The sequence below is a fragment of the Pantherophis guttatus genome, chromosome 8, assembly GCF_059756535.1.
Source record: "Pantherophis guttatus breed Tessera chromosome 8, ASM5975653v1, whole genome shotgun sequence".
NCBI lineage: Eukaryota > Metazoa > Chordata > Lepidosauria > Squamata > Colubridae > Pantherophis > Pantherophis guttatus.
The window spans coordinates 11,349,033-11,369,200 of record NC_142070.1 but is presented as its reverse complement, the minus strand read 5'-3'; the positions used below and the strand labels follow the sequence as shown (position 1 = coordinate 11,369,200).

General features: G+C 40.7%; 1 protein-coding gene across 6 annotated transcripts in view; it reads left to right on the top strand.

The window, feature by feature from the left end:
• The window catches only part of TMEM150C (transmembrane protein 150C), a 42,936-nt gene extending 24,046 nt beyond the window's left edge, over positions 1-18,890 (top strand). For 3 of the 6 annotated variants that reach the window (XM_087875039.1, XM_034431184.2, XM_087875040.1), the window contains 6 exons: positions 1,449-1,502; positions 4,056-4,088; positions 4,226-4,293; positions 8,445-8,572; positions 11,598-11,775; positions 15,898-18,890. In XM_087875039.1, the coding sequence (XP_087731165.1) occupies positions 1,449-1,502; positions 4,056-4,088; positions 4,226-4,293; positions 8,445-8,572; positions 11,598-11,775; positions 15,898-16,109 (673 nt within the window). In that variant the 3' untranslated portion in view covers positions 16,110-18,890. Of the gene's footprint in view, positions 1-1,448; positions 1,503-4,025; positions 4,089-4,225; positions 4,294-8,444; positions 8,573-11,597; positions 11,776-15,897 lie in introns of all 6 variants that reach the window. The other 3 variants (XM_034431186.2, XM_034431183.2, XM_034431182.2) reach the window with 1 other exon arrangement.
• The last annotated feature ends 1,278 nt before the right edge of the window (positions 18,891-20,168 follow it).

Sequence of the window (20,168 nt, the reverse complement as noted above, 5' to 3'; positions counted from 1 at the left end):
TGGAATCAAACAATAAAAAATATTAAGATGAATCAGTACGTCTGTTCCCACAAAATCACAAAATGCCATGCCACAAGGATACCCTACATTGTTGGGGGGGGGGGAAGAGACACACCAAAAAAAGGCCAGCACCAACAACTGCAAAGACCACCCTAATAGCAATTTTGTTGGGTTTTTGTCAAATGTCCTGTAAGTTTCTTTATTCCACACACTGTTATTTAATTTAATTTAATTTAATTTAATTTCCAATTTATATACCGCCCTTCTCCCTGAGGACTCAGGGCGGTGTACAGCCAAGATAAAAAACATAGAATACAAATATTAAAACATTTAAAAATATATATAAATTTTGGCCCGAAGTTAAGAATCACAGATTAATTAAAAGAATTTAAAATTTTCTTCTTAAGCCAACCCGGCTTGCTGAAAAAGATGGGTTTTCATTTGAAGAGCACCAGTCAAAGTTAGCCAGACATCACTATCTGCTCAGAGTAAAGACTCCTTAATAGTAAATTGGAGCTTATTCTGTGTTTGATTGTCACAGGAAGTCACAGGAAGTCATGGCTTTCTCTGACAACTCATGGCTTTTCCCTGGGGAAAGCAACATTATGCAAAGAGCAAGATAAAAGTCAAAAAATAATAAATTACTAAGCTGAGAAACCAGAAACATGACATATGAAAAAAGGAAAACCTATCTATAACTTCACTACTGTACATAAACACCATCCCTTATTCCTCTCCATATCTTTCCATTTCTTTCAGTGATTCTAGTTTTCATAATACCCATATGCCACTTCTTTACAGGTAGTCCTCAATTTACAACAGTTCATTTAGTGACCGTTCAAAGTTAACAACGGCACTGAAAAAAAGTGACTTAAGACCTTTTTTTCACACTTACGACCATTGTAGCATTCCCATGGTCACATGATCAAAATTTAGAAGCTTGGCAGCTGACTCATATTTATGGCACTTGCAGTGTCCTGGGGTCATGTGATCACCTTTTGTGACCTTCTGACAAGCAAAGTCAGTGGGGAAGCAAGATTCACTTAACAACCCTGTTACTAACTTAACAATTGCAGTAATTCATTTAACAACTATGGCAAGAAAAGGTTGTAAAATGGGGCAAAAAAAATCAACAAATGTTTCATTTAGCAACATAAATTTTGGGCTCAATTGTGATTGAGGACTACCTGTAATTGTCCTTAGTTCTTTAAACTTCTCATCTGCCTCTTTTTAGAGGAATTTATCAACTCCATCCAAACATAACTTTCTTGGTCTTTTCCTGCCTCTCAGTCCAGTCACTCTTCCCCCACATATGCTTCTCCCTGACCTTCTCCTAAATACTTTCCTGTCAGCTCCTAGTTCCAATAGCCCCACATACCCTTCCTTTTTCTTTGTGAGAGATAATTGTATTAACATTTCCTGTTTTTCTCCTTTCCTATTTTTGACAGATATTTTATAGCAGTAGAAGACAACAAAATTCGTCCACTAGATGTGCCAGACAGGTAAAACACAATTTTTAAAAAATATGTATTTCCTTTCTTCTTATTTGGCATTTGAAGGCTTCACCAGTTTCATTTCCAAAACAGTATTAGGAGCTTTTACTCCATCTACCGGTATAATAAAACAGAATTAGCTTCCTTTAAGCGTGAAGTGTTTTTTTAAAAGCCTTTTTTATTAACTTGAGTTCCAGTATATATCTTAGTGTTTTTTAATAAGGCTATGCAGTGCTTTGGATTTAATTCCCAAGAGCTATTTGAAACACACAAGTCTGTGAAGATCACCACTATCTGTAACTCTTGAAAGTAGCCATGTCTTTTCTGGGGATGGCAGTTGCATGATCCCAGAAAAAGACATGGCTGCTTTAAAGAATTGCAGATGAGTGCTGTAATTTTGCTCCCATCCACTTTGAATAACCTTTGAGGAACTGACTCCGAAGCACTTGCCAGCCCTAGCTGAGAGCTTCATGGGCATTAGCCTATTCTCTATTAATAACCCAATATGATATAAACAGCCAAGGGTGGGCACACTGAAAGTAGATAAAAACAAATATAAGATGTTCAGCTTGTTTGATTATACATTTGGTCACTAGCCTCTCATAGTTTTGAGCCATATAGCACAAGAGTCTACTTTTTTCTTCTTTGCTTTATTTTTGGGGCAACATTCCAAACAGTTACCAAATGGGAGCCCAGAGAATGAAGCTGGTCTTGATTATCATCATGCCTTGTAAACCTTATGCTTTCCAGAATGTAACATGTGTATATAGAAATTAAAGAAGTAAACTCTAAGAAGAATGAGGACAAGGAGAGATGGAATATACAGTATAGGGAGCAAGTCAGCCATTTCTGATACAGTGGTACCTTGGTACTCGTCATTAATTGGTTCCAGGAGATGCGGCAAGTACTAAAAGGATGAGTGCCAAACAAACCACGTGACTTACCGTGTGACCCTTTGTTTTGGCCAGGAACACTTCCTGTCTGTCCCTTTTCCTATATCAGTGATCTTCTCAGATTGACCGACTTCCTGTCCGACCTCTGGCAGCGGTTCCCTTCTTCCTTTTGCAGTGATTTTCCTAGCATGGCCGACTTCCTGTGTGTTCTCCGTGGCTGCCCCCCTTTTCCTATTGCAGCGCGTCGAGGTTCAAACAAACAGCGAGTACTAGGATAACATTTTCACGTTGGAATGTGTTGAGTACCAAATTCAATGAGTTTTGAAGCAGTCAAGTACCAAGCTACCACTGTATATTGAAGGATGATATAATTACATTGAGCCAGCAAAGGTAATTTACGACCATGTTTCCCCAAAAATAAGACCGGGTCTTATATTAATTTTTGCTCCAAATGACACATTAGGGCTTATTTTCTGGTTAGGTCTTATTTTGGGGAAAATACGGTACTAAATGCATCCATTTGGCTGACAACCTTAACTGGAGCTTACTTTGGGGATAGGGCTTATATTACGAGCATCCTGAAAAATAATGCTAGGACTTATTTTCTGGTTGGGTCTTATTTTCGGGGAAACAGGGTAATAAAATATTGCCACCAGAAGAACCAGTGTATATGCAAAATAGCTTGAAAAAGCAAATACCATTTGCACAACCGATAAGAGGAATTAGGATAGAGGAACTGATAGAGAAAGAGACTCTCGAGGTGAGTTTTAAGAGCAATCTGTAAAGCCTGGCAAACAGCTTAGACCACAAATACCTGCCGAGTTTCCTTCCTTTTCTTTTGCTCCAGCACCAAAGAATGTCTAATCTAATTCAAACAAATACACCCATACATGACTGGCAGAGTAAGAAGAAGAGGCATTATGCCATGCTTGGAAGGAGTTGGAATTCCACCATTCTTCCTGTGCAACTCAGGGAGAGATAGAAGAGAATATTTGTAGCTCAGAGTTGAATTGTAGGATCCTTAGTGTTCTCTGAGCTTGATGGTTTTGTTGCAAAACTTGGAGACCACCAATAACCCCGCAATTCAGGGAGAAGAATCTAATTATAAGCCCCATACTGAGTGCTGAGGTGAAAGAAAAATTATGAGAAGAACTATTTGATGTAGGCCCTTGCTTACCATCACGGCTCTCCAGGATAGGCAGTTGATACATATCCACACAACTTCATTCAGAAATGGAGACCAGCTCTCAAGAGAGTAGAAACGGGTGGGAGAAGTGAATGCAGAAGGAGACTTGGGGCATCTTAAAGTTGGAAAGTACCTCACAAAAAGAATTTCCTGAGAGTTCAGAACCAGAACTTATAGAAATTGTTATTTAGGGTGAAAAGCCCCCCCCCCTATGCATTTCTAAATATGTGGATTCTGAACTTTAGAGGTTCTCCTACCTTCAACAGTGCTGGAGTAGAAGTCCACATGCCAAGATGCCCAAATTGGAGAAGACTGCTGTAGATGTTTTGGGTAGATTGCAATCGGAGCTCTGTTTCATCTTCTTTGAAAGTAGATCATTTGTCTAAAACTAGGTATTTCTATGCAAAGCAAGTTCAACAGCACCAAATGACTAATGTTGTCGTTCTGACTTAGGTGTGATTACTTTCCTTTTGTGTCCCGCAGCAAACCAACTTCTTTAAAGCCGCCATATATAAGGTAATCATCCCCTTGTCCGTTCTCTTCTCTTATCCCCTCTTCTTTTCCCCAACAAGGCTTGTTCTACCCTATGCTATTTTAAATTGATTTATTTGCCTCTTAGTAGATTTACAATGAAACACATTCTATTTTTGAAGTATTGCAGGTGATGTCCCTCCTGCTAGCTGTGTATTTAGCCAAGTCATGAACATGGCAGCATTCCTAGGTAGGCGTTGCATGAAGAATGTGTGGCTTTTTTTTTTTCCTAATCTCTTCTAATTCATTCTAGAGAATCTCCTGTTTCAGCCAAATCCATGTCATTGAGACTTAGTGAGCAGCAAGCTACAAGGGCTAAATTCTTTCTGAGGTGGTAAAATTGGGTTTGGGCTAAAAACAATCACATCCTCCAGTTATTATAGAAAAAAGAAAGTGAGCATGTCTAGGATAATGCTAGGTGATTTCATTTTCCCTGACACATTAACGCTTTAGTGTGGTTTTAGTCAATAATTGGTAATGGACACTACATCCAGTCCCTATTTATAGCCTCAGTTTACATAGGATAGGTAGAGATTCCAGGTAGAGTGAAAATAACTGGAATCTTTAAACTCAAAAATTAGGTACTTTGCTTGGGCCTGTCCTACTGTACGGGGTGGTCACATTTTTTAATATCTCTCTGCAGATTGTTGTGAGCTGGCTGCCATTTAAAATGTTCCACCAAGCTCTGGAATCACATCATATCCAAGTATTATGGGTAATTAAAATAGAAGATGAAAATTCTGCTGTCTGTCATTAGTGATAGATTGTTGGTGGGCAATAATGTTGCGAAGAAGCTACCAAATGATGCTTTTTTGGGGGAGCCCTATCAGACCTAAAGCTTACTACCTCAGCAGGAACTAGACCTATAAAAATATGTTGTTAAGTATTCTAATGTTGTCCCATGAGTGCCTTCATATTGTTTTTTCATGTGAAATTTTTTTAAAAATCCACATCTTCAGTTATTATTATTGGTTTGCATGAGGCATTTAGAGACTCTGTTGTTTAAGAACTCTGCATGTGTGTGAACATCACACGGTGGTGAGTGTGTATTTAATAACAGCAATAATAATGTACCATTTATATGTAACTCTTCCTTGTCTGGGTGGTTGGTCACTCTTCCCATATAGATAGGCACAAAAGACTTTAGATAATTACCGTGTTTCCCCGAAAATAAGACCTTATCTTATTTTATTTTTTTTTGAACCCCAAAATAAACGCTTGACCTTATTTTTGGGAGGTCTTATTATTTTGGGACGCCTGGAACAAGATGGGGCTCCTCTTGCCGTCTTACCTGATTTCCAGCTCTGTCTCCCTAACCCTAACTAGAGGAAATGGCGGGGACCGGCTGTGCATGCGGTTAAATATTTTTGGGGAGGGCTTATTTTTGGGGAAGCATGGTATTTTTCATAATTCTGAGAATTGATTATACTTAGCACTTAGTATAGTATCCACAATAAATAGTAACCACAATAAATAGTAACCACAATAAAGCCTTGTCGATGCCTTCTTACTCAGGAACAGTCTTGATGGTCTTAACTCCATGATGATGTCTCCTGCCAGCCTCTCTGTCAAGAGTGGAACAAAAGTGTTGGATACAAGAAATTCATTTAGCAGTGATTCTTGTATGGCTGAACCTGCAAAGTACTAAATCTTCTGAAGAACCTAAATCCTCCAGGGCTTCACTGATCACCTTGTAGTAAGAGGAAAAGGACCAACATGGACAGAGCTAGAGAGCAAGGTTCCATATTTCCCCCACAAATGAGTCTTAGGACATTGAGACAAACTCTTTGCTCAATATCCTCACTTAAGTGGCCCTTCTGCTTGGCCGTGTCCAGGAGAAAGAAGTTGACTAGTTTAGTTAGTTTAGTTTATTGTATTTATATACCGCCCTACTCCCGAAGGACTTAGGGCGGTGAACAGCCAAAAGATAAAATACATGTAATACAAATGTTAAAAAACCATTAAAACCACTTATAAATGGTTAAAAAACCATTAAAACCACTACCACTCTCAGAAATTAGGCTTGTCGTTGATCTGCTTTTACCATTACGAGGTGTTCATGGATGAATGCCCTGTTGTGGTAAGATTAGAGGAAAATTGATTTTTCAGTTGCTGCTGGCCGATGTTGATCAACACAGCTTCTAATTTCTGAGATATCGTGCCTGTCATACAGTGTTAAGTGCAGAAGCCAAGCAAAAGGGAGAATACTGTTTCTTAATTTTCCTTGCAGGCTTCTCAGAAATGTTTGCCTAGCCACTTGAAAACAAGTTGTTGGTCTGAATCAGTGTGTTTCCCTTTAATTCCTACATTAACCATAAGTCTGATAAATATAAGCATTTATTAGTTGCATTGCCAGCGTGGAACTGTCAATGTGTAGTTAGTGTTTTGTTCCAAGGGCTGTTTAAAAATCCATGATTTTAAGACCCCATACTTAGTCTGAAGATGAAGCAGCTTCACTATTACGATTTGTGTAAACCTGTGGCTATTCTTGCAGAAAATGAAATGACTCTTAGAAATTATATTCCAGAAAGCATTGCGCTGTACTGTACTGTATCGGTAGTCCTCACCTTATAACTACAATTGAACTCAAAATGTCTGTTGCTAAAGCAAGACAGTAGTTAAATGAGTTTTGCTCCATTTGACAATCTGCTTGCCACAGATGTAAAGTCAATCGCTGCAGTTGTTAAGTTAGTAATAACAATTATGCTACTAACAACTGGATTCCCCATTGACTTTGCTTGTCAGAAGGTCACAAAAGGGAATCACTGCAACCGTCACGAGTCAGTTGCTTTGATCATGTGACCGTGGGGATGCTGCAGCCGTGGTAAGTGTGAGAAACAGCCATAAGTCACTTTTTTTCAACGCCGTTGTAACTTTGAACCATCACTAAATGAACTGTTGTAAGTCAAGGACTACCTGTACATGCATTCAAAAAAGAGATTGAGCATACAAACCAGGGGTGGGTTCTACTTACCTTTACCACCAGTTCGCAACGGGCTTGCGCGCATGCCTTGCTTCTGCATATGCGCAGATCGCTGATGACGACATCCGGGGCGGTGGGCAGGGCCTCCCTCCGGTTTTACTACTGGTTCCGGCGGCAACCCACCACTGACACAAACCTTGCTGGATGAGGAATTCTGGAAGTCGAAGTCCAGATATCTTAAAGTTGCTGAGATGGAGAAACAGGGCCACATAATTGCTAAGATAAACAATCAATTATCTATGCAGATGTTTTGCGGCAGTCGAATTGGAATGATATTGTAGTTCACAGAAAGACATTGTGAAAGAGCAGACACAAAGTCCTTTTTTCCCCCTGTTTTTTACTAATATGTATTTACCCAGTTCTACCACTTCTGATTTGGGAGCGGGATCTCTGTGGTAGGGAGTCTTTTTTAATATGTGTGAGCTTCCTGCAAAATTTAGAAACTTGCTCTAAGGTCATCAAGATTTTACATCAGCGGCTTGGCGGCCTGGCCGGGGGAGGGTGTAGAGAAGAGGGGAGCTGGGCCACATGAATGGTGGGCTGATGCGCATGTGCATGGACGCACGCACAGCTCACATCCCCCCCACAGGACGCCTCTCGCACAGCACAGTTCTCAATAGGCCATGGCCCAGTAATGGGCCATGGCCTTCGGGTTGGGGACCCTTATTTTACACTATATGCTATGTTCCCTTCTGCAAGTGTTCAGCTCCCCATGTGTGGCCAGGAGAAGTGATGACGCTGCAAAAATATAACAAGCGATTTGTTTTGTTATGCGCTGCAATGCTCACATACCAGGTTAGTTAGAGATTTAGTTAGACCCAGAGGTGGGTTTCAGCAGGTTCTCATCAGTTCTACAGAACCGGTAGCGGAAATTTTGAGTAGTTCGGAGAACCGGTAAATACTTCCTCTTTACAGTATCCTTCCCCTGTCACGCCCACCATGCCATGCCACACCCACCATGCCACGCCCACAGAACCGGTAGTAAAAAAATTTGAATCCCACCACTGGTTAGGTTATTCTTTAGCATGTGTGAGCCAAGCCCATTTGCTTAGTATAAATGCAGAAAATCGTATAAATGCAGAAAAAGGCTGACTCCGAAACGAAGTTAAGCTTTGTGTGCAAACTCAGTTATACATTTCTAATCACATGGGGATAGGAGTGGGGGAACTGGTGCTAGTTACTGGTTTACTAGTTTAGTCATCCACAAAGTTAAAGGGAGAATTCATTTTGGGGCTGTTTAACCTCTGCTAACAGTTGTTTCGCAATAAGTGACAATACCTGTCCATGTAAATGGGTCTTTACTTGTGAAAGTTAAAATTGCAGAGCTGTGTCACCAATTTTTTTCTCTTTATTTTCAGCACTGGTCATAGCTGTCCTCCGCTTCATTCAGCTAAAGCCAAAGGTTTTGACTCCATGGCTCAATGTCAGTGGCTTGGTGGCCTTTTGCTTGGCTTCTTTTGGAATGACCCTTCTGGGCAACTTCCAGGTATTTTGTTTTCTCCTCCTTACTGGTAGGGGGCGGGGGTCACACCTTTCATTCTGCGGTAACATCATTTTGTTGTTTTTGGATTAGTGTGTTACATAAACCTAGTGTTGATCTCCTGGGATAAACCAGATAGGAACCACAACAAGATGAGTTAATTCAACTTTATGGTGGAGAGAATCTTGCAAGTCTGAAAGTACAGTCCTTCCACACACACACACACATACACACGTCTCCTTTACAGCCTGAGAAACTAGGAAGGGTCTCTTCTAAGCCCCTTGCCCCCATTAACTATCCTGTTGTGGGTTATGCTAGTTTTTATCTGGTCATTCCCTTGTTGATGTTTCAGAGGGTTAAAGTCGCTGAGCTTATCAGCTGGAAAGCTGACAGCCTGGGTTTGAGACCCGAGTGCCATGTGATGGGGTAAGCTCCCGTTACTTGCTCCAGCTCCTGCCCACCTAGCAGTTCAAACACATGCAAATGCGAGTAGATAAATAGGTACCACTTTGGTGGAATGGTAATCCATGGGCCTCGGCATATAGTCAAGCTATAGTCGTGCTGGCCAGATAGAGCCAAGGTGGCGCAGTGGTTAGAGTGCAGTACTGCAGGCTACTTCAGCTGACTGCTAGCTGCAGTTCGGCAGTTCGAATGTTACCAGGCTCAAGGTTGACTCAGCCTTTCATCCTTCCGAGGTGCATCAAATGAGGACCCAGATTGTTGGGGGCAATAGGCTTACTCTGTAAACTGCTTAGAGAGAGGGCTATAAAAATCACTATGAAGCAGTATATAAGTCTAAGTGCTATTGCTATTACCACAGAAACATCTTCAGACAACACTGGCTCTCTCGGCTAAGAAATGGAGATGAGCACTGCCCCCTAGAGGCAGAAAAAAGTAGACAGGGAAAACCTTTATTTTTTTCCCCTTGGCAGTGACTCTTTGCCCAGGCTCCAAGATTACATACCATTATATCTAGCCATGGTTTAAGGCTTTCCTTTTTGCATAAACTATTATGGTTTATTCAATAAAATGTAGTTGAGCAAATTATGACTTACAGCTTACAGCATCCAGAACTCTTTTTTCCTGTCCCATTTAATAAATGTCCCAGTTACCTATAAATGGCTTTCTTCTGAATTGACTAAGCCATTATGCTAGACCATGGAGGTAACTGTGTGCTTAGCAAGATCTTTCGGTGACATTGGTCTCGCTTCAGCAACACAAGCCTCTTCTGAACTTCCTTCAGTTCTTCTGTAGGAAAACTATATGGCAGAAGGGCAGGATCCATTGAGCATGCCTGGCTGCCTGGATATATATAAATTGTATTTGCATGGGCCAAAATATTGATTGGGATCAAGCCATAAAAGTTCCTGTATTACTTTTTTTGGCTCCAGGCACCTGAGACATTTGGCAAATTCGTAATAGTCCATAAATAAACAAGAAATGAGTGCAAGAAACAAGACAGATGGATTTGACAAGAATAGGACTGTGGTTTATTAAGAGATGAAAATCTGTCAGGCCAGCAAATCTGATGTGGCAAGATTGTAAAATATGCCTAGTTTTAATAGATCAGTATGAGCAGTTAGAATCCATAGGCAGCCTCCATCTACTTAGTACCTACATTATCTGGGATAAGTATAAGAGATGATGAAAAGGTGGGACTGTCTCAGTGATCTCTTTTGGTCTTCTTCGGAAATGACATAAGAATGTCAACATCCTTTAACTCATAGCTCCAAATATGTAAGAGCTGTAGGTAGTCCTCCATTTATAACCAGTCGCTTCTCCAGGTTATGACCCAGATTTGAATTCTGCCCCTCTAGTCATGTGATCACATTTTTGGCGCTTGGCAACCAGCCTGTATTCACAGCCATTTGCAGCACTCTATGGTCACATGACCACAATTTAAAACAGAGGTGTCAAACTGGATTTCTTCGAGGGCCGGATTTGCATTGTAGTTCTCCTCCACGAGCCAGCCCGGGGGGGGGGGGGGGGAGGAGATGGGGGGAAGATGGGACAGTGGGGAGGAGATGGGACGGATGCCTCCTATAGTACCCTGCCAGCCAAAACGGGGTGTGTGGGGTTCATGCGTGCTCCCCTGTGCCCTGTTTTCAGCCTAGATGGCCTCCTGCAGCACTTTGCTGGTCAAAACGAGGCAGGGGAGGTGTCCTGTGTATGGCCCCCCTGCGCTCCATTTTGGGTGCCGGAGGCACTGCGGGCCAGTCCTTTGCTATTTCCAGGCCAGCCCCACGGGCCAGATTTAAGCACCCCGCGGGCCATATCTGGCCCGCGGACCTTGAGTTTGACACCCGTGATTTACAACGTTTTTGAACTTCTGGTTTTTGACAAAAACACCCACTGCAGGCAATGACGTAAAAGCTGCCCTGTTTTCTAAACAACTACTTCAGAAAAAGTCATAAAATCCGCTTCTGAACTTCGTGCTTGAAGTGGAAAAGAATGAAACTTTGGTTTTGGGTTTTAACCAATTCGATTGATAGATCATTACAGAAATGGCTTGTTCATATTATTATGAAAAAGCAAAAAGTTGTGATTTAATGTTAACGCCTTATTTTACTGCAACAGAGAGAGTCTGAAGTCAATGTTTCTTTTACTTTTTTTTCTTATCCTTCCTCACTTCTCTTCCCCCTTTTCCTCCCCACTTGTTTTCTATTTTATTTTGTATTTTACAATATTTTATAACTCAATGAAATGTTAAACAGGAAGAAAAGGTCATAAAATTCGGTAGGTCACTTGGAAACCGGCTTAATGACCGGCATGACTTAGTACTATAATTCTGGGCTCAGCTACAGTCCTTAAAATGAGGATTGCATGTATCAGTTTGGAAGTCGAGAAATAAACTAAATAATTCTTGGGAACAGAAAGCAAAGACCTGCCTCTGTCCCAATAAACATTGCAGATATATTAGGGCATTCTGAGTTGAGCAATAGAAAGTAGAATTCTTAGGAAAAGTTGGCTGAGTGTTTTTTTTTTTAACTGGGTGTATTAACGAAAGTCACATGTTTTGTGTTCTTTTTAGCTTTCCAATGATGAAGAAATACATAACGTTGGCACCTTTTTGGCCTTTGGTTTCGGCACTATGGCCTGTTGGATTCAGTCCGCACTAACCCTCAAAATAAACTTGAAGAACGAAGGTAGAAAAGCTGGAATCCCACGAGTGATTTTGTCAGCAGCAATAACACTCTGCCTAGTCCTTTGTATCCTTTAAGTTTTTGGTTTTTTTTTCCCTTTTCAAAATGAAAGTATTGCTTTAAAAAAAAAAACTAGCTTGCATCCTGATAAGCTGTTTCTGGATCGTTCCTAAATTCAGTTCTGTGGCTTTTTTCATGTGCTTCATTTGATGTTTGGAGAAGGCCCCATTTTAAAGCCAAATGGCCCAGATTACGGGTTTTCAAACTTTCCACGTTTCAATATTTGAAGGAACAAAGCTTTAGTGCTTAAAAATTAGTGGCATTTGAATTATTATAGTTGGTGCACAGTGATGATGTTAAAGGGTAATGTCATAAACAGTTCATACGAAGTTGCCTTTTGCAATTGATTGATGGTGATTTTTTTTTTTTTTGACTGATGGTGTTTAACTGGTGCTCCAAATGTTTTGGGATTGCTCCAGTGATGAAATCCAATTTTTTTTACTACTGGTTCTGTGGGCGTGGCTTGGTGGGCGTGGTGTGGCTTGGTGGGCGTGGCAGGAAAAGGATACTGCAAAATCTCCATTCCCATCCCACTCTGGGGCCAGCCAGAGGTGGTATTTGCCAGTTCTCCGAACTCTCAAAATTTCCGCTACCGGTTCTCCAGAACCTGCTAGATTTCATCACTGGATTGCACCCAAGGCACATGTCATTCATGGTACCACGTTTCTTTCTTTTGTCACACTTGTTCTACTCTTATATGCATATTTTGTGATTCCTTCCCCCCCATTCGTTCTTTTCTGTTCTGCTATCTCCAGGAATTGCAATGTTCACCATGCAGACTTCTTTGTCTTTCTTATCAAAAATGGCTAAGTTTGGGGTGTTGTGTGTTGTGTGGCAGATGCTTGTCTGTTTGGATTCTAAAGTCCCTGGAGCACTTTAGCATCTTAATTTACTACCAGTTTGTCTGTTTTGTGATCCCACCAATTTTTGCTTGCAGGCAAGTGATATTTCTTGCAGAACTTCCAATGAACCATTGTTGCTGTTTTGTCATGCTGTTGTTTGTAGCCAGGATGTGCGATCTTCTTGCAGCCGCTAATTATTATTATTTCACCGTTAATCACAGTTTGAAAATCTTTGTTCTTGATGTAACAGATTTACTTCTTAAAAAGACTCTGGAAAAGCAGGGATTTAGGTGCAATATAAACTTTTGCAAAGTCCACTTAATGAACTTGCAGATGCTATAATCTTATTCTCACCCTGTTCATCACACATAGCTGCTTAATTAAAATTTTAGGTGTACCATGTTGACTGAGCCTGAAATATCCACCATTCCAGATTTATACATACATCCATATATTTTTATTTCAAACTCTTATTTTCCACAAAGCCTAAAATACTTTTTTTTTGTTTGGACAGCAGAGTAAGCTGAAATCTTGGTCAAAAGTTCGGCGCAATGGGGTTGCAATAACATGGCCATGTTTTTGCCTTGTCATTTAGAATAAGAGAGTTTGGAAGGGACTTTGGAGGTCTTCTAGTCCAACCCCCTGCTTAGGCAGGAAACCCTATATCTTTTCAGACAAATGGTTATCCAACATCTTCTTAAAATCTTCCAGTGTTGGAGCATTCACAACTTCTGGAGGCCAGTTGTTCCACTGGTTAATTGTTCTCACTGTCAGGAAATTTCTCCTTAGTTCTAGGTTGCTTCTCTCCTCGATTAGTTTCCACCCATTGCTTCTTGTCTTGCCCTCTGGTGCTTTGGAGAAGAGATTCACTCTCCCCCTTCTTTGTGGCAGCCCCTGAAATATTGGAACACTGCTATCATGTCTCCCCTAGTCCTTCTTTCCGTTAAACTAGACATACCAAGTTTCTGCAGGCGTTCTTCATATGTTTTTTTCTTATATGCATTCTTTGGTAGCACTTTGGGGCTGTCCGTATTGTGTGAATACAGGTGTATCAACATGAGAAGTGCAGAGAACAGACAGGACGTCTCTACGTTTAATAGTTTCATCATTCAATGGGGAAAAAAATTGCTAGATATTTTTCTTAGCATTTCAACGTTCATGTGTATCTAAATTTTCAAATTCTATTTGGATTTTTCGGTGAAATGTTCTCTCCCTAGAAAAGGAATGGAAAATGTGCAGCCCTGAACTCAAATTGATTCTAACAGCAAGACAGTATTGTGCAATTATGAAAATTTCAATCTAACACATTGACCGCTGGGAAGTTCCTACAGCCTGAGGAAATAACCCACAGGAAATACTCTGTTTCTTTTCTTGATGAGATCATTTTTTAAGGAGGTCCTGAATATGAGTTTGTGCTGTTGAAAATTCCAGATCTAATGCTTTATGTCAAAGATTTCCAAACCTATTTAGGCTGTGGAATCTGATAGTTAGAAAGGAAATTTTCCCAGATTGCCTACACCAGAGACATCTCTGAGATTATAAAAAAGAAATTGGCTGTGTTTGAAAGAACTTATTTATTCATCCTTTTTTGCCCTTAATCTGCCACATATGCTATACCTTATCAAATTCTTGTAGAACTTTTGGGTTGTGCAAAATACTACTTAAGGAACTCTACCCTAATCAAAATCAATCTGATGGCATATACCTGAATTGCCACGCGCCTTGTCTTCCTGAGAAACTTACCTTTATTGTAACATACAGTAGTGACCAAAATTGTAGAAACCTTTTGGGAAAAGTGTATTTTTAAGGTTTGATAGCTAATAACACCACTTTTTTTTTTGGAGTTTCAAGATAATCCTATTCCACTGCTGGGATGGCCTGGAAATAGCCCAGACCTTAACCCAATTGAAAATCTATGGAGCCGACTAAAGAAACTTGTTAGTCAGAAGTGACCCAGCAATAAAACCCAGTTAATAGAAGCCATCCTTCAATCTTGGTTTCACATGATAACAGCTGCAGAACTAAAAGACTTGATTCACTCCATGGGAAGACATTGTAAGCTAAAGGTTACCCAACTAAGTATTAACTGACATGGTGATAATTTTTGTATATCTCGTTTTTTCTACGTGTTTCACTTTTCTTCTTTATACTGTAACTGCTCTTCTAATAGCAAATCCTTCATAAAAGTTATTGCATTACATTCTTGATTAAATTATCTTTTCATTGATATATAATTTTACGGTACTACTCCCCAAAAAAGTGGTATTATTAGCTAGTTTTAGAAAATACACTTTTCCCAAAAGGTTTCCACAATTTTGGCCACTACTGATATCTAATCTTTGTGTTAATGAATATATATTGTGGGGGAAAAAAAACACAAGCAGCAGTATCTGGACAAGTCTTATCAGCCAAGCAATAACATTTCCAGTTGCTTACCTTAGTTGCTTGTTGATATGGTTTTGTTCTTAGGACTAACAAAGTTGCAAACCATGGTTGAATAAGCAATATGAAATTGAGCTTACAATTCTGCCAACTATTTCTGTTGCTAAGCGAGAGAGTTGTTTTGTCCCATTTTATGACCTTGCCACAGTTGTTAAGTGAATCACTGCAGTTGTTAAGTTAGTAACCCAGTTGTTAAGTGAATCTGGCTTCCTCATTGACTTGTCAGAAAATCACAAAAGGAGATCACATCCCCCCCCCCCCCGTCATAAGTTATTTTTTTCAGTGCCAATGTAACTTTGAGCCATCACTAAACAGATGGTTGTAAGTCAAGGACTGCCTTTAATGTTGCTTGTCATGATCAGGAGTGAGTTCGATGGAATGTAGGTTTCAGGTATAACCAGGGGTGGGCTTCAAAACTTTTAGCAAGGGGTTCTCTGCCCTGTTGCTTGGTGGGTGTGGCCATGGTGGGCGTGGACTAGCCAGTCTCCTTCATCACGACGGGGGGGGGGTTTGCCCTCCCTGGGCTCCAGAGGCTTTCCTTGAGCCTCCAGGAGGGCAAAAACAGCCTCCCCAGGCCCTCTGGAGGAAATTTCCGAACTTCCGGTGGTCCTTTTTTCGCCTTTGTCCCGAGCCTCCGCACACACCCTGCACTTAACCTGCATCCAAAAAGACCGCATGGGGACTCCTAGGAGGGGCAGGGCGGGCCTCAGCGAACCCCCAGCAGCCCGAATCTCAGCGAACCCCCAGCAGCCCACTCCTGGGTATAGCCGATTCCAAGAGGCATTTCATTGTTTGCTCCTCTTACTGTGTATGTTTCTGTGCATTTTCCTTGACCCTCCTTCAGATTTCATTTTGATGAATGAGTTTAAGTTGCACATGCATGCGTCACGGATCCAGTGGGGAATGGTGATGTGCTTCCTATGTTTCTTCGGCTCCTTCGCGGTGGAATTCAGACACTACCGGTTCGAGATCATTTGCTCCGAGTACCAAGAGAATTTCCTCAGCTTCTCTGAAAGCCTCTCTGAAGCCTCCGAGTATCAAACAGATCAGGTGTAACCCAACTCCCAACTGACCAGGCGGATGATGTTTGATGTCCAAGGATTGAACTCGCGGCCCCTTTCATTTACCGTGTTTTAAATTTTGGGTTTTTTTGCTAATTTATCTCTGCAATCGCCCAAACTTTCTTCTGAAGAAAGAATAAGATGCCTCTTTGCATGGATTCACAAAATGTTTCCAACTGAATCGCTTTCGGTTTGAGCACAAACACCCTGCATCAAAATTCTGTGGAGATTCTGTCACCCAGATCATGGTTGTCCCAAATGGGCTTTGTTTTTCCTTGAAGACGTTTCGCTTCTCATCCAAGAAGCTTCTTCCGTTCTGACTTCAGTTCATTTCAGTTCTTCAGTCAGAACGGAAGAAGCTTCTTGGATGAGAAGTGAAACGTCTTCAAGGAATAAAAAATCCAGTTGTTTTTTTTTGGGGGAAAAAGAGCACCTTTTCTCAAATGATCCTCCCTCAAATGCAAAATGGCTGTTTCAAGCGCAAAGCGGGAAACTTCCTGCACATTTTCTGGGCTCAAGGCGGAGCACTGCTGGCACATTTTCCTCAATGTTCAAAACAGCCCACTTCTTGCTTAGAATAGTTGTCACACTTTTAGGACAGGGTGCTTGGTCCTCGAAACGGCTCAGTTTGAAACATTTTGTCTACACTACCTCTTTGCTCCTTTTTTTTTTTTTTGGTTGCTTAAGACATTTTATAACACGGTAGGAGATGTTGGGTTTAGGTTTGTTCCCCATAGTTCTCTCGTGACTGGCTGGCAGAACTTAATTTTGCATTATATCGTTATGTTACGCAAAAAAGAGGTAGAGAACTATGAATGACTGCTATCCATACGTACAGTATATGCAGCTGCACCTTGAGTGACTATAAAAAGTGGCGAGGGTCATGTTACCTGCAATAAGCTTTAGACCAGGATCATGCAGCAACCATGGTCTGTGGACCTATCATAAGGGCATCCACTGGGTGGAGGAGGTGTATCCAGATTTGCAAAACCAAGTGTCAAGTTGCAATGCAAGCTGCATCTGGTGTCTATGCATACAACATACAGAAGAGAGGCTACGATTGTGACAGGGTTATGATTGTGATACCACGGCTAGTATCTTACAGATCATTTGTGTATAAGCTTTACTATAACCTGTACATTTGGCCATGGAATCTACAGTTCCCATGACTATTATTTGTGGAGGTTTGCAAACCAGTTTCCCGTGTTACTGAGTTTCTGGGGTCAGTTGTCTGCTGAAGTGCACTGTTCTCTTTCCCTCCCGTTTTCTGCATTTCAGACTCTTTGAAAGGAACTGCCAATTTTACTGCAGCCTGATCCATTATAGTGTGTGAGCAGATGGTGCTTGATCTCACAAAAACCAGGGCTTGGATTGTCAGCCTACTTGCCTTCCCATATTCTGGTGCTTTTGCCACCCTTTATACTGAAAACAGGTTCACTTCTCACTGACTTGGAGAACAAGAACACAAAGAAACAGGAACATTTTTATGCGGCTTCCCTCTGGGGCCCAGTGAATGGATGAATGATGGGCTTGTTAGGATTGGGATAGGATTGTTTCTGAGCCTTTAATATTTGCATCGAGGCAGGAATCTCAAGGGCCTGTCCTGCAAAATCCTCTTTCTAAATTTTTCCAAGTTGCATATGAGTTTTCTTTTTCCCTATATATGGCCTGTATATTTACATCCATCTTTTTTTCAGAGATTGGAAGATGTTTCTATGCTGGAATTTTAAGACTAGTTACGCCAATGTGAAGCTGTGGGTTAGAACTGTTACTTAAGGAGAAAAGTGTAACGTGGTTTGAAGCGTCAGAAGATGTTGGAACGTTAACCAAGTAGCAATAACAAGGAGCTTGTAAAGGGGCAATTGAAAAGTTGCTAATTTGCCATATGGAATAATCATATAACTACACTTGAAGGTATAGATTTTTGGGATGAAATGGTTTGCCACACAATCCTATCTACTTTTACATCAGAGTTAATTCTCGCTGAACAGAAATGAGGGGGAGGTGGAGGGCTTGGAACATAAATTGGATTAAGTCCAAAATATTAAATTTCAAGAATGGGGCCAGAATCTCGATGTGAGATAGCGAATGCTTGAAATAGGAGTCAGAAAATATTTAAGAGAGAGAGCAGTGAATTGGGTGAAAAGCTTAAGTTTAATAATTAGAAATAGGAGACCTGTCAAAGTGATAATGGTTTTCAATGTAGGATATAAACGCACACAGAATTGTAAAATACACACGTGTTTCTGTATTAGAGGGGTTGATGAGAGACGCTTTAAGTCAGGTGTAGATAGCTAAATGCTGTTCAGATGTTTTGGAACTCATTTCTCATCAGCTCCGGACAGGATGGCCAATGGCAAGATTATGTTACAAACATCTGGTGGGTAACAGGTTCCTTTCCCCAGCTGTAGAGGAATCCAAAACAGCTGTGCTTCTCAAGTTACGAAAAGGTTGGAAACAAAAAAATCCGCCAACAAGCAGCTAAATGGGTTTCTGTTAAAATGTGTTTTACTGTAAATAATTCATTGTGAACTTTTTTTTTAATGTTTATGTTGTATCATTTATATTTTGTATTTTTTTTCCTGAAAGGGAGGGGAAAAAATTGTTTTGTGAACATTTCCTCTCTCTCTCCATCGAATATGCAACCCAACTTTTTTTCACAATAGTGTAAATACCTTTTAAGTATTTCTTACGGCACATTTTTCAATATGTTTGAGCAAAGACTTCATAACTGTATACTGACACGTGACCACTAAATAAATTTCTTTTATGGAAAGCCTGGGTATTGTTTTGTGCTTGCACCTACACAGCATGTTTACATTCTTGCCTGCTTTATAAAGCTGAGCCCAAATGCCAAGCAATTAAAAATATTCAGAGGAACCCACCGAGAATAGCCTTGTTGCTCAAATACTCACAGAAACATCTGTGTTCATGCAGGCAAGAGACAGATAATCCAGAAATGGTTCAGCCAAAGCCAAAGGGAATTATATGACGTTTACATTTTTCTCCATGGGGAAGGTACAGGTAGTCCCTGACTTGTAACTGGTCGCTTACTGACCATTCAAAGTTGTGATGGACCCTCCCAAAAAAGCTACTTATGACTTGAATTCAGTTAAAATGGCTGCTCCCGCTGATCACATGATTGTAGTTTGGATGCCCGGCAACCTGTCTACATTTATGTCCTTTTGCAATAACCATGGTTGCATGATTGCAATTTTATTCACTTATTTTTGTATTTACAATATTCTTTGTTGGAAAATTGGCATCTACTTCTTGTTTCTGGCAAAAACCCCACCATGGACAATGGTTCGTTTAACATCTATGGCATTCACTTAATGACTGCTGCAAATGCAAAAATGAAAAATCAGGTTGGTCCTACAAAGGCTCACTTAATGACTTAGCATGACTTAACGGCTGTAATTCCAGGCTCAATTACAATTGTAAGGTGGGGACCATCTGTATTTGCACTCTTTTCTTCCTAAGCTCTGTAGTACGGAAAAACAGAGCAAGAAGTAGTAAGTAATACAGGTAGTCCTCAATTTATGACCACAATTAAGCCCGGAACTTAAGTTGCTAAGCAAGAAATTTGTTAAGTGAGTTTTGTCCCATTTTACGATTTGCCACATTTGTTAAATGACTCACTGCAATTGTTAAATTATAACATGGTTGTTAAATGAAGCCATCTGGCTTCCCCCATTGACCCTGCTTGTCAGGTTGCCAAAAGATGGTCACATGACCCTGGGACATTGCAACCGTCATAAATATGAACCAGTTGTCAAGCATCCGAATGTAAATCACGCCGACCATGGAAATGCTGTGATGGTCATAAGTGTGAAAAATGGTCGCGAGTCACTGTTTTCAATGCTGTTGTAACTTCGGTCGTTAAACGAACTGTTGTAAGTCGAGGACTACCTGTATTGATCTGGATCTGAGCCTCAGTAAAGGACATGTGTCTGAGGAAAATCTGAATTAAATACCTAAAGGTTTAGACACAAGAGCAGAGATTTCCTTGATTTGGACAGGATTGTCTTCATTGGCATACCTCGGAAACTGA